Raw genomic sequence first — 14,684 nt, forward strand, 5'->3', positions numbered from 1 at the left:
AGCTTCTCTAAAGCACCATGTAGAATAACAGGCTTTTAGATCTTCATGGTTTTATTCTTTTTTATTTGAACCATAATCTCAGACCTCATAGTACAAAGATGTGTCACAGATTTTCCTGGCTCTGTTTTTTAGGCAAGCCAAGCTGGAAACATTTATAGGATGTGACTCATGTTTTCCTTTTGTAATGTGCTTTTCTCCTTTTTGGCTATTCTTTGTTATCATGGGACTGCCAAGATCCTTGCTAATGGCTATGTGGTTTAGTCCCTGTAGCTTGCTTCCCACAATGAAGAGAGAAGACCTACCATTAAGCATCTCACCACCGCAGGCTCTTTGTCACACACCCCTTGCCTCCTCCTGGGCATCTTTTATAACTTGCAACTCATAGCTCCTGAGTAACCCATGCAACATCTTAACCTTGTTTTCCTTGGAAGTGCCAGAAATGTCCCTCTAAAACATCTAAGAGATGTCAAAGTTTATTCATAAAAGGCTTCTCCTCACTCTAGGAAATTATCAGGCATGGTACTGACTTGAAGAGCTTGGCTTGTGTTCTGTTGTGTGCTTAAGGAAAAGATCTGACAAGTTGCACAAATAAATCTAAAGTCAGTGGCTAAAAAAATTGATTAAATGCCAACAGGAAGAGGAAGAGCTTGGGGAGTTCCTGATGATCTCACCCTGGAAATACTAACCCAGGCTGCAGGGAATCTATAACAACTGATACTTCAGCGTTTAAAGACAGCAACATGTGAAACAACATTAAGTTACCTGGAATACCATTCACAAGACTTAAAGACCATTCACAATGTCTTAAACATTCTTGTAGCAATTACTTTGAGTGAAGCAAAGGAAGAGTTAATAATAGTAATAACTATGAGGTTCTGTGGGAATATTTTTCTTGGCAAAGCCTGTAGAACCAGTTATTTTCCTTATCTGTAAGTACTTTCTCAGACTATCAAATGAGAAAGTCACTGGCTAGGGATAGGGAGGGGATTCAATGACTCAGCAGAAGACTATGTTTGTTCTGCCACAAAGGCCTTTCATTCTGATCTGTCTGAACGCCAGCTTTGCAGACCAGACAATTACTTCTTTCTAGACCACAAAAAGACTTGGAGTTAATTATACAGGAAAGTAGTAGAGATGATATGAAATCAATTTGCATGTAATAATAATAATTTGTTGCTTACCATCCCTAAACATTTCAGATAAGGAGATAAAAATCTCCTTTTACACTTTGTTCTTTAAAGTACAGTACTGAATTTAAACATTTTTTAAGGTAATTATCAAACTCTGCCCCTTATTCTTGCATCCATCAAAACAAAAGGTGTCTAGTGCCTTTTTACTGGGATCTCACTGTGATCCTATTTATTTTATGGCCAGCTAATCAGAATGATTCCACAAATCAGTAGAAATCAGCACAGTGGTGCCTGGTGAGGAACCACAATCTTAGCTGACCTCAACACTTCAGTTCTTTAGAAAGTGTGAGGGAACCTGAAAGTAAATGGAAAGTGAACATAGATTGAAAGGAGGCATCTTTAGTACACCAACAACCTTTGACTACAGAAGAATAAAAATTCTAAGGTGTTGCTGTGTATCTGCCAAAAGAGAGTTCTTTGGGTGCTGCTAGGCCTTCAGTCACCCAAGAAACACCTTTACCTTCAGAGAGGCAGGGAAAGGGTAGCAAAGAATGAAGGGGATCAGTTCAGAACCATACTGGAATGCAGGGATCCCATAAGCCTAGTATTTAGCTTAGTTCACTCAATTTTCACAAAATCAGAAACATTCTTCTGCTTCACTCATCCCTAGAGAGGGAGGTCACAACTGCTCCTCACCAAAAGAAATCACTTACCAGCAGATTAGGAGCCTGATAATACACATACCTAAGGCCTCTCTGAAGGATGCTTTCCATCCCCTGTCTGCTCCATAGAAGTCAGTGCTAAACACCAGGAACAAGTTATTACTGGAGCTCTTAATATTTGGAGGCAATTCTGAGCCACAGAACTTTCCAAGGAGAGGAGCATGAGTATCTGAGCCATCATACACGGCCACATAATCTTTGTAGCAGGAGGGAGATAGTTCAAGCTGGAAGCTGTTGAATCTGTAAAATACAGTTGGAGCCTTAGATATCACATTTTCAGTTCTTTTCCTGTGCTACGTGTGTTTTAGTGCTTGAGGAAAGATCCAAGTACTAGCAGTAGCCAAAGCCATACACAGGCCAAACAAGTCTCCAGGAATAAACCAAGCAACTATTAAATGCATGGCAACACTCTTCATCCAACAAGCCTCAAAGAAATTAGGTCCCTCACCCACTGGGCCTCCTGCAAGGCAAGCTGTCAGCACAGCTCAGCTTTGTGTGAAGCAGAAGGTCTGTGCAAACACACCCTCTCTCACTTCTGCAATTGCTCAGGCTGCAATTTCCTTGGGCACGTGAGTGGTCTATAAAATGCAGGCACAGAGTGCAGGCCAGTGAGTCTTCCTCTTAGCTGGGAAATGTTCTAATTCACAATCACATGATAGAAGAATGGATCAGTTTTTAACCAGTGGCAAGATTTTGTGGCAATAATCTCCTCTCTTAGGCAAGACAGAAATACACTCAGAAAGATACTATTTTTGGGTGGGTGTTATTACTTTGGCTGTAAAATTATTACTACCCTTCTAAAAGTGTTATTCTTTTTCTTCTGCCTTTGAGAAGTATAAACTTCTCAAAGGCAGACAGAATTTAACTAAAAAGCATAACCTGCATTTTTACAATTTCTTAGTGTTGTCTGTAACCAAAGTGGGAACTTAAAATTGTGATTTTTTTTTTTTTACCTAACAAGTTAGAAAGAAAGATGGAAGGGAACCTGAGGCTGATAAAAGTGACTTCAGGAACCATCTCTTATTTTAGTTTGGCTGTGACCTTGGAAAAGGAGAGTCACAGAAAATATTGTCAATAATTGCTGCTTTAATTGGAATCAGAGACCTCCCTGTTCCCTTAATGACAAACTGAACTTGGATTACGTACTTCAGGGCCACTACTTTGTCATTTCCAACTGTGATGTGGTATGAGCAGTTCATGTTGTTGTGATAATCAAGACGTGAATGGCCTGGACTGCTGATAACACCATTAGAGCCACTGAAAATTCCACCGCAAGCTGTAGAGGAAACAGAAAAAAGAGTGATTAGTTTCTGAATACTAGTTTGGCCCTAATTCTCATATTTCTTGCATGAGTTTTCATGCAAGGAAAGAAAGACCCTTGATAAATTTGGAGCAGTGTTCATTGTCATGCCTAGAACTGTTAAATGTGAGGTGTCTGTCAGGCTGTGCTCTGCAGTGGAAGAATAATCAGCATTGCAGTAATAGGTTGCTACTAATCCATACCAAATGGCACTGGCACTGTGCAGGAAAAGACTGACACTGATTTCAAATGTCCTGCAGTAGGTCCAGGGAGCAGCAGGGTGGGATGGGTGCCTCATGCAGCAGCATGAGTGAGAATATCTCTGCACTCATTCTAGCTTGCCAAAGGAAACCTGGCTGATATGTGGCCAAAGGCATTCCTTCATCCAGATCCTGGCCCCATGGAAACCTCTAATTAGCCACAGCTGCACTCATAGCCCTATCTCTGATATTTCTGTAATAAATATATGCAGAGCCTCATCATCTGACAACACCCTGTCAGAGCAGGAGCATTGCTGCGGTGTTTGCTCTGCACAGAAATGCATAGAGGAGTCTCCAGGTATCACTAATCCTGTTCCCCACTTCACCCTGGGCTGGCACTCACCAGCACTGTGGGGTAGCTGACTTGGAGGATGGAATACTTGCTTTCCAGCTGAAAAGCAAGTTAAACTCTGAAACTCTAAACTCAAGGCACTGCTTGGCTTCTCAGGGTTTCTCACCATGGATGCAAATGAGCCCAGGATGTGGCTAATGTTTATTTCCAGCTTCAGTGCTTCAGGAAATAAAACCCCTAATCTCCATTGTTAGCTTCAGCCTTCATTTTATAATCTTAAATTTAGGAGGAAAAAAAAGTTTCCCCAAGTCTCCCTGCATCCTGTTGATAAGCTCATTGCCACACACAGTTTTTCATGTTTTAAAGAAGATGCCACTGCCCAGGCCACCACCTTAACAAAGACAGTTCCACACAGGGTGCTGTTGCATGAAGAGCCCCTGAAGACTGCTGGCAGCCTAGAGAACTGGCAGATAAAGGATGGGCATTTGGAAGATAAAGAATCAGCATTATTCTACACTAGGAGGGGGGAGCCTTTTTCATTTTTTTGCAGCAAACAATGCAACTATGGGGAAGAGGAATGTTAATTGGCAGAATCTGCTTTGTATATAACAACAAGCTAATAAAGCTCCAGTTATCCTTCTCAAATGTCAGAAGTCACAAGTCAGATAGCAGCAACTGACTTGAGTGAGTTATGAAGGTCTTTTCCATGAGTAACTGCACATTGCCATTTCTCAGTGCCAGTCCCTCTTTCTTATCTGTAACAGACCATTCATTTCACATAAAGAATTTAGCTTTATGCTCTTGTTCTGTGGCTTTGAACATGAGGAATGCATTAAGGGAAATACCAAAGTTAAACACACTTTTCTTTGCAGTTAGAAAATTATACTTTCAAACATAAAAGTGGTCTCTACCAGTTAAACCTAGAAAATATGAAAATTTGTTTTGCAAATAAAATCAATCTTCTGGGATATTTGTGTAGATGTAGATTCTAAACTCAGCTGGAATTTCTGCTTTGAATTCAAATTTCATCTTTAAAACATAAAAGATCTCTTGTGAATGACAAAAGAGCATTGGTGAAAATAGTTATCAAAAAATAAAAATAAATCTATATCCCAAGTTTTATTTACATTCATCCCTGGCACTGCAAGAGGGTCTACAAATGGAGGCATACAGCTGTGTCCATTTACTTATTTTGTTTCCTGTATTGTATCATGTCATTTTAGTATAACTGAGAATTAGACCATTCTCCTGTAATTGATAAAATCTTTAAAATTAACTCAAATATACTAATGATGTTTCTCCTTAGACAATGAAAACAACCAAAGAACCAAGCAACCAAGCAACTGAAACCTGCTGAAAATGGTTGTATTTCTTTTCTACAGAAAAGGGAAAATATTTCAGTTCTTCACTTGGTCCCATGGAAAGTCTAGAAATGAGAATGGTGAAGCAACACATCATTCAGTGTGTTAATAACCCCAAACAGTGGCATGTCCTGGTCTTGAGAATGGTTTTGAGCAAATGCAGTGGGAAAATGTACCATCTACACCCATTGAGGTATTCCCAAAATGAGCTACAGCTTTCCTACACGGAACCATTATCCAGAATAATTCTGCCATCTCAAATACAGAACAGTGTATACTCACCAATTGCTCTGTATCTGGCCTGGAATCCAAAGCCCACGATGTGGGAGTCAGTGTAGAAGTTGAGCAGCATCGGTCCAAAGACGCTGACTGGGTCAGGGAGCTGATTGCCACAGAGAGTGATGAGAGGATGTGTGGCTGTGCTCTTCCCACTGAAGATGCTCACTCCATCATAAAGACAAATTCTGCTCAGGAGTGCTGGGGCTGCATGGACATAGACAGCAGAAGTGTTAGCTCCATATTTTACATGTGATTCACTGAGAAACACTATATACACCTAATTCAGGAGAAGAATTAAATTTTATAATACTTTCCATTCCAGGGATCTCAGGATTTCCTTTGCTTGCTGAGGAAGTAAATGTCAATTTTTAACATGCAGTAAAACTGTGGCAGAAAAAGGCAAAGAAACCTTGGATGTAAGACATCAGAATTGTCTCATTCAACACATCCTATGATCTGGAAAATGCTTCAGGCCCCTTGAATATGTGGGAGTTCACAATTGAGTGAACACTCTCTATGAAGAGGTAAGAAGACCCAACAAAAGCATGGATGTCCTCTGCAGATAAAAGCAATGCACTTTTTTGTTACAGGCAACTAGCTACCTGGAAATTCTTCCCCCTACTGTAGAATTCAGCATTCAGTGCAGGGAATTTTAAACCATTTAGAGTGAGATTTTTGAAAAATCAAAAAGTAGTCCATAAGCAGCAAGTTTCAGAGCTAGGTTATTTCTTCTGATTTTCTGATTTTCCTCAAACTTTGGAGCACCTAAATTCAGGATCTTCAGCTTGGCTCAAAGAAAAGCCAAAAGGAAATTTGATCTTGCAGTGAATTTCTAAAGCAATCTGTTTTGGGGGGAAAATCAGTGAAGGTATTAGGCTGAGTGGGGAAAAAAAAATGGAACACAAGAATAGGGAGTTCAGCATTCTATTATTTTTTTCCCCACTGTTTTAAGCTTCTCATTTGCAATCAGGTTTCTGAAGGAGTGAGGCATTTTCTCTGACTCCCTGCCCTACCTTCAGGACTTTCTAGTCACCTCACTGTTTGCAAACAGATTTGACCAAGGTGGAAGACCTCAAAAATATGAAGGTCATATCAGTTTCACAGAGTGACAGAATACGCTGAGTTGAAAGGGACCCACCCAGATCACCAAGTCCAACTCCTGTTCCTGCACAACACCATCTCTAAGAGTCACACCAAGTACCTGAGAGCATTGTCCAAACATTTCTTGATCTGTTGGGCTGGTGCTGTGATCACTTCCCTGGGCAGCCAGTGCCCAACCACCCTCTGGGGGAAAAAGCTTTTCCTAATATCCAGCCTAAACCTCCCCTGACACAACCTCAGGCCATTCCCTGTTTCCTGTCACTGTGCACCACAGGAAGAGATCAGTGTCTGCCTCTCTGCTTCTCCTCATGATGAAGCTGTAACTGCAGTGAGATGTCCCCTCAGTCTCCTCCAGGCTGAACAGACCAAGTGACCTCGGCCGCTCCTCATGTGGCTTCCCCTCTAGACCTATGACTATTTTCATAGCTCTCCTTTGGAAGCTCTCTAAAAGACTAAAGTCTTTCTTATACTGAGAGTGCCAGAGGAATGTTGCAAAGGACAAGCTACACTTTCAGGGGGTGTGAGAGACCTACCAAGCACCAGCCACCAGCACAGAGCCTCCCTGCCCAGCTGGGAGCCACAAGTAGGGGGAGAAGTTGCTGGTACCCAGGCTGGCACCACCAAGGGATATATGGTAGGAGCAAGATGAGAGCCATGTGGGTTTTGCAAGAAAGCTGAATTAATGGTGTCAGTGAAAAACACAGCACACGCCTACTGAAAAACAAGTTTCATTAGTTGTTGTACCTAGAGGATAACTTGATGTTTTCTTTGTCTTTTTCATAATTTATAAGCTTACTGGAAGCTGGGTTGTCACATTTATTAAGTTATCATGTTTAGTGACCTGTAAGCAATAATGGACAGTTACTTAAACTGCAGAGGATTAATGGGGAATTACCTAAATTTAACAGGAGAGACACTGAGCTTACTCTTGTATCAGATTTATTCCTGATGATTGTCCAGTCAAAACAAGCTGCTTCCAATTGTTGCAGGAAACAAGATAACTCATATTGAATAGGATGACAAGTAGAAGTGGAGTGATAGTTCTGTTTCATGAGAACAACAGAATGATCTCAGCAGTCAGATGTAGTTTAGATCATCTCTGGAGGTTAATTTCAAAAATTCCTTCTGTCTCAATGAAGACAATGTATGCTAACATGCTTTGCAATTATGTCAATACAGAAATATGGCATGGTGCTTGTCTGACTCTAGTAAGAGTAACTAAGCTGATAATGACCAGCCACATCAGATGATTAATTAAACTGTTAATAAAATAATTTATTAAAAATATTCTTCATTTCCTATCCTGTTTTGGAATATTTGATAATGTAATAAATTTTTAAAAAATAATAAATCTTTAAATTAAAATAAAACAAAAAAAAAGTTGAGATGAGTATTTTCAAGATGAGAAAGATTTAAGAAAGAAACCTAGATAATTTTCTGAAAAGACTGGAGAAAGACATAAAGTGAAACTAATTTCTCACCAAAGCAAAAGTCCCTAATACTGATCACAAGTTGATTTCCAATGCTGCATTGGAAAAAATAAAATGGTTGACAAAGAATTTTGAAAAAAAGTTTCTAGTTTTGAATCCTTATTGTTTGGGCCAATATGATTTATGACTCATAAATTCTAACAAGACTAATCATTATTTGATCTCTACCCTGTACCTCATTCTCTTGTTTACACTTTTCTTAATTTCTCACCAATCTAAATGCATTATTCTGTAAATATTCCCCAGATTCAGATTCTCCTCATGTCATACTTTCAGCCTCTACACATACTCAACACATCATCCAGAATTCTTGTCTGTGGTTTTATTTTCTCTAATCATATAATCTTAGATCTTTTCTAGACCAGTTTCTGCCCCTTACACTACAATGAAATTGCTTTCATGAGTCTCCAGAGACCTGTTCTTAGCCAGATGTCAGACCAACATTCTCTCCGAGCTGACAGGCACTTTTTTTCCACATAGTCAGCACTATTTTTCTTCATAAAATGTTGTCTAAGAGCTTTTGCTCATCCTTTTGGTATTACTGTATCCTCTGTTATAATTCATCCATGAGGATTCAGTGAGCTATCTTCTGTCTTGCCCTCCTTATCTCCACATTAGCTCTGTATAATCTCATTTGCAAGGACAGATGCAACTGCTCTCTCTGTGTTGGTGACTCCATAAGTTTCCAGTCACTATCTTTAAGTAAACTCTTTCCTATCCTTCCCTTGTACCATTCATTCCTCCAGCCTTGACAATATTTCTTCCAAATACTTCTGGAGAGATCATTTATGTGGCCTGACATTATGAACATATCCCCATTTCTTTGAGCTGCTACATGCATTTGCTTTCAAGGCTCTTTGTTATCTCTCTGCGCTCTATTTATCATCTCTTGGCACCATTCAGCATTGATACATTGACCCTTGTGTCCAAAGTTCACATAATAAGAGCTTCAGTTGTCCTTACATTACATTTTGAAATATGCCTTTGGGTTGTCTCCTTTCCACTTTGCAGAAATTTCTGTCCAGTCTCATTGTTGTCCATAAAATCATTTGTTTGATATGATGCTGGTACAAAAACATTAACCAAATCTAGGCCCCTGACTACCTGATCACTAATATCAGTGTTCTCTTTTTATCTCTGTCTTTAGCCATAGATTCTGTTTAATTTAGTATTGAAGCAGAACCTGTCTTTTTGTTTAAAGGCTGTAAAACGTAAAATTATAAGGCTTTTTCTTCACAACAGCAGCTTCTGATATAAATGACAATACAATTAGGAATTACTAAAGTAGAAGTATTTCCTAGAAACATATCACTGTGCAACATATCAACCAACTCTGTAGCATAATATATTGTTTTGAAAGCAAGGAATTAAACTTCTTTCTCATATGTATTCTATTTCAAAATAATCTATTGCTAAACTTGCCTATTTTCTGAATTGCCTAGTAACAGTTGAGAAAGCAGATAGAGCAGACTCCAAAACAAAGCTGTGACCCTATCCCAGATTGCAAAATTGCAGGCATGTTTTTTTTTTAAAGGAGAAATAAACAAGTTTTTAAAACATTTTACATCAACGTGGTATAAACACAAAACAGTTGTCTTGTATGGACAGAGTATAAATATTACAGAATTCTAAAAGGAGATACTGCAGGAAGCCTACATACATTTCCCCTATTTTCCCATTATTTGGGTCTCTGACTTTATTGTGTGTTATACTCACACTTGAAGAGTAGTACAGCCACTTAATAATACATTATTGTAGCTGTCCTAGAGAAGAATTGTCAGGATGTTCATCTGAATAAATCTAATGGACAAGAAATTGAATGTGATTAACTACTTCTTAGATAATAAGTCTAACAAGAAAGACAAATAAGAGGTTTTTACTAATTCTAATGTATGATTTTTGTAGACTTTTGATCCAAGGAGGAAGGACATATGGAAGAAATTTATCACTGCAGAAGTTGGGCTGGTGTTGTATTGCTTGGATAACAAACTCACCTCTATTTGTTTGGTTCGTTATAAAATAACCAAACACAACAATGCAAATGGTGTACAAGAAGCAAGTGGCAGCTTATGCAACTTCCTGAAACTGGCAAATCAAGAGAGGTTTCTATAACCATATTCAATTTGGCACAGGAAAAAAACATCCTGAACACTACTAGGAAATCACAGAAGCTAAGCCAAACTCCGTTCATGGGGTTAATCTTGCCTATATTTTCCTGCTCAGATCTCAAGCATCTTGTGTAAGCTATTCTTTATGGCTTCCTGCAATAGCCAATAGGTAAAGAGAGTGAGAGAGGTTTCCAGAAAGTAATTCACTCCACCTGCACAATATAGTTGGTCCTGAGTTTATCTCCACCACTAGGAGTTAAATCTGGGGGAATGTCTAAATTAGATGTATATTTTCAGGGGCCTAAAGTGATATAAAAATTGTTCTACCTACAAAGAAGCAAAGAGTTTAGATTAAATTTTGATCACAAAATCAACAAATGCAGTTTCCCCAAGTTCTCACTTGCTCTGCTTGTTGCTATATTTAGTGCTTAATACATATTTAATACTTAGTAGATGCATGCCAATGTTTGTTTGGTTCCAGATACTGACACCATATCACTGCTGTGGGTTACCAGCCTCAGTCATTCTTTAAAATCAGAAGAGGCATCCCATCATAACTGAAAACATAACTACTGTAGGGCAGAGATCTGTAACTAACCCATTAAATCATTCCATTTTGTAGCACTGTGTCACTGCACTACAGATTATTAACTTCTGCCTTCTAATTTTCTGGAGAAGATATCTCAACCTGTTCAAGTCAATGAGATTGGCATGCTTTACAGGCATTATTTTAAATATTTCATTTCTTTACCTAACAACTATAGAAAAAAAAAAAACCAATTAGGTTTCTTTTGAGAGGTCAAATAATAAATAATGTTAATAGTTAATAAATTATGTTAATTAGACATGCAGCTAAACTTTGAAACTCAATCTAGAACATCTATAATAGCATGTTTAAAATATTAAAGGCCACTCTCAGCAACACAACAATCTAAGTAGGTTCAATGCTTCCTTGCATATGGAATAGCTAGAAATGTTTTTAACAGATGCTGCCAAACATTGTCCTGCCTTTGCAAAAGAACTAATCAGGTTCACAGTGGAAACCCTTAGACACATGTGCTAAATATATTCACTGTGACTGCTGAATAATTTTTCAGTTCTGCAATGATAGTTTTCAAGATGGTGGTTTCAATCTTCTTTACAATTTAAACCCAAGTGATTTTTCTTTACTGCAGGGTTATATTTTAAGATTTTGTGACAAATATTAGTAACCAGCTACTGGAGAGTGTCATACTTCCTCTTTTCCAACCAGATGTCCATTAGCTCATATGCACAGTTCTTTCATGTGACTCAGGACTTTTAGTTGGTATAGCCTGTAAGGAAGCCTATAAACAAAAAGGAACAAATTGCCCTGCAAGAAACAGAATATTCTTTAGTATTTATTTAGATCTATGCTTATTATTATGTCTGAGTCATTTACCTCTCTGATTGAACCCTCTTGATAACAAAAGTGTGGTTCCATTTAAAAATTAACTGAATGCACAGGCAGAATGCAGATTAGTAAATGTACTCAAAGAGTTGTCAAAATTGGCACCATCTGATTCAGCCTAATGTTTAGTGTCTTCTATGTGAAGAAATTATATAATTTCTGTGGTTTATATTTCATTCTAAAAAACCTAAAGCAGTGGTTTGTATTAGGGGATGAAAAAAATATTTCTGATAAAATCATAGTAAAATTTTTGTCTCAGACCTAAACTAAGTCTCAGCCAGAATACTTTTGAATTCAAAACAGTCTGGAAACTTGAAAAGAGAAGAATATTGTTTTCTGCCTTTATTGTTGGGTCTGAAGAAAAATACAAATCACACAACCTAATTTAGTATCAAATTACTCAAAATCTCTTTGACTGGTGACTTCAAGGGAGCCAGATCAAGATTGCCTCAAAATATGTGGTGCCACTCAAGCAGTTTGGACATACTGATTCCTCTGTGTTATCATGACATGTCCACACATAAAAATATGATCTTATCAAGGTTGAGAAAGCTTTACCATTCACACCAATGTGATCAGGATACTATACTTGTTATTTATTGGCTAAATGCTGCCAAATTTGATAATCACAAGAGGGACTTTTGTTACTGCTATATACAGGGTAATCACTTATGCATTTCCCGTTGCTGTAGTCGTTCACCTAATTTCATATTTCTGTGTTCTTACATCCTTGTAAAACACCTGAGTACATTCATATCTATTTTATCAGTTAAGAAACAGATGCAATGAAAAGCAAAACAGCTGGCCTAAGATCAAAAATATTTTAAGACTCAATGGCAAACAAACAAACAAGCAAAAAGACAGGAACAAAGACCCAGATTAGCCACAATCACTTTTATATTCCAAGAAAGTGGTAAGTTCCCAAAATCATTGCTGCAAGACAGATGAAATCTCTCTTAATTCTTCTGGAAGACTTCAGTGACTCAAAACCTAACCCTGAAAACTATAAATGTTAGTCTGTAAAAGATTTTCAGAATGGGCCAGCAGTGATTTTCAATTATATAAGACTTGTATGTTTTCAAGTAAGAAATTACACTTTATAATGCACACTGAAATTATGAAGAGCCAGTTACCTTCCAAGTCAAAAGTCTCAAATTCTAGGATCACCAGTGACTGTGGTCCCTGATCTATAATATAATTGCAGTTCAGGTTGTTATCATACTGACTAGGGTAGTTTGGAGAGACAATACGACCTTCAGGCCCGGTGAAATTTACTCCGCATCCTGCAAACAAAAAAATAAAACACAGTTATAATCATAGTGATAATACTATTCTGAGTTTGCAGTAAAAAACTAAATAATGTACACGAGGACCTCATCTCCCCTGGTGAAAAAAAACCCAGGGGGAGTATCATATACCATGATGGCAACAGCAGGTCTTACACACAGCCAGAGCAGTGGTTTTGGGGAGTGTAGGGCCATCCCACTGAGAGTGTCACACTCCTGTGTAAGACCAGCCCATAGGCTTACAGTGCCTGACCAGGAGGACACAGCACTGCTGTTCTTGTGGGTGTGCAGCCTGCACATTTTAAAATCTCTTAGTACATACAAATGTGTCTGAATTGGAGTGGGTGGGGGGGTTGCTGGGGCACAGGAGCCTTATTTGAAAATGCCCACATTAGTGTAAGTGGTGCCATTCTTGTTTCATGCCTAACATCCAGGAGAATGCAGTCTGCCATCGGGCCACCTCTGGATTGCTTTGCTATATGCAGAGGCAGGAAAGGTTTACCACCCACAAGTTTTCAGGCACTCAGAACAGTTTCTTTTCATGGAGCTCCTTTGGATCCTAATACTTGCATGGCCTTTGTTTCTCTTTTTTAAGACAAAAGCTTAAAAGAATGCAGTGCACAGTGAAATGCTGGTAGATTAGGAACAGGCATATGAAGACTGTGACTGTCTCCATGAAGAGATTGTTAGATGTCACTGACAATGTTAGTGCAAACATTATAAAAACAAAAGTGATTTCAGTTCAGAATTCTGAATGCTTCAGTGGTGTTTCCCTCAAAGCACTTAGCTTCTTGCTGTTTTCATCTGAATGCCATGAAGGGCAAGTGGTTTCCTTTGGAAGCATCCTACAAAGAACCCAAGCAACCAAGAGCAGCTGAGCAGCACCTTGTCTACTTCTGGTAGGTTTTACCATTACAAAGCACATACCATGGTTAAAGAAATGTCTTTTTAAGAAAATTAAAGCATTAGTTTCCAAGCAGTTTAACAATGAATTTTTAAAATTTAAACCCTATTCATTCTTTTCAGCACACCGAAAAGGCAAAGGTGGCTGAGAATAACTACAAAATAAGAGCTGCATCTTGGGCAAGTCCAACACTAGAATTCATTGCACTCAGTATGGAAATTCTTGGTTTACATATCTGGGTAGAAGCTTTGATGCCTTGTTGGACTGGGGTCTGAATTGCTACACACGGGTCAAACTAATCCCAAATGGACTAATTAAGCAGCCATCTGGCTGTAATATTACTTACTGCTTGTGAAAGATGCGGAGAAACCTGGAGCAGGAGCATCCTGAGACTGAAACACTGTAGTTATCACATTGTTTGGAGCAACAACAGGATCAGGAGCTGAACTTCCACATCCTGTGGCTAACAAAGCTGCTGCTTCTTCATTATTTCCTCTCCACACCTGGCAAGGCCAGATTGGAAATGATTTAGTGCTTTCAAAGTCTAAGTAGATTGTGGGAACCCAACAGGAATTATATATGCAGTTTTTCTTTACATTGACTAAGGGTAGGATTCATCTCACAGTGAATCTAAGAGTTCTAAACTTGACTTAATTACTACAGTCAGTGGAGACAAAAAGGTTCCTCCGAGGAGTGAGTCACAGTGAATAACTTAGGTTGCCAAGGACCTCTGAAGAACATCTAGAGGTCATTTGCTTGAACCCTTGCTGGTAACAGAACAAGCATAGATCAGGTCCAGGGGACAAGAGAAAAGCATTTCATGCATATCATTACCTACTTACATTTTATCTCTGCTTACTTAACTCCATACAACCTATGAATATGCATATCTGTGTATACAAGGAATACACATGTAATCCTTATGTTACTCAGTAAATAAAAACCAAAGGTGTCATGCTAGGGTAATATATGGGCATCAGATAATACCTAGAGTTGATAATAATTTTTTAAAATTTATTTTT

General features: G+C 38.5%; 1 protein-coding gene across 1 annotated transcript in view; it reads right to left on the bottom strand.

Moving 5' to 3' along the window:
• Positions 1–14,684, bottom strand: part of CUBN (cubilin) — a 141,967-nt gene that overhangs the window by 15,192 nt on the left and 112,091 nt on the right. Inside the window, exons 55-59 of the mRNA XM_077781257.1 lie at positions 14,009–14,165; positions 12,606–12,755; positions 5,348–5,548; positions 2,999–3,128; positions 1,875–2,092 (exon numbers count right to left, since the gene is read on the bottom strand). Of these exons, the coding sequence (XP_077637383.1) occupies positions 1,875–2,092; positions 2,999–3,128; positions 5,348–5,548; positions 12,606–12,755; positions 14,009–14,165 (856 nt within the window). The remainder of the gene's footprint in view (positions 1–1,874; positions 2,093–2,998; positions 3,129–5,347; positions 5,549–12,605; positions 12,756–14,008; positions 14,166–14,684) is intronic.

The sequence above is a fragment of the Lonchura striata genome, chromosome 1, assembly GCF_046129695.1.
Source record: "Lonchura striata isolate bLonStr1 chromosome 1, bLonStr1.mat, whole genome shotgun sequence".
Classification (NCBI taxonomy): Eukaryota; Metazoa; Chordata; class Aves; order Passeriformes; family Estrildidae; genus Lonchura; species Lonchura striata.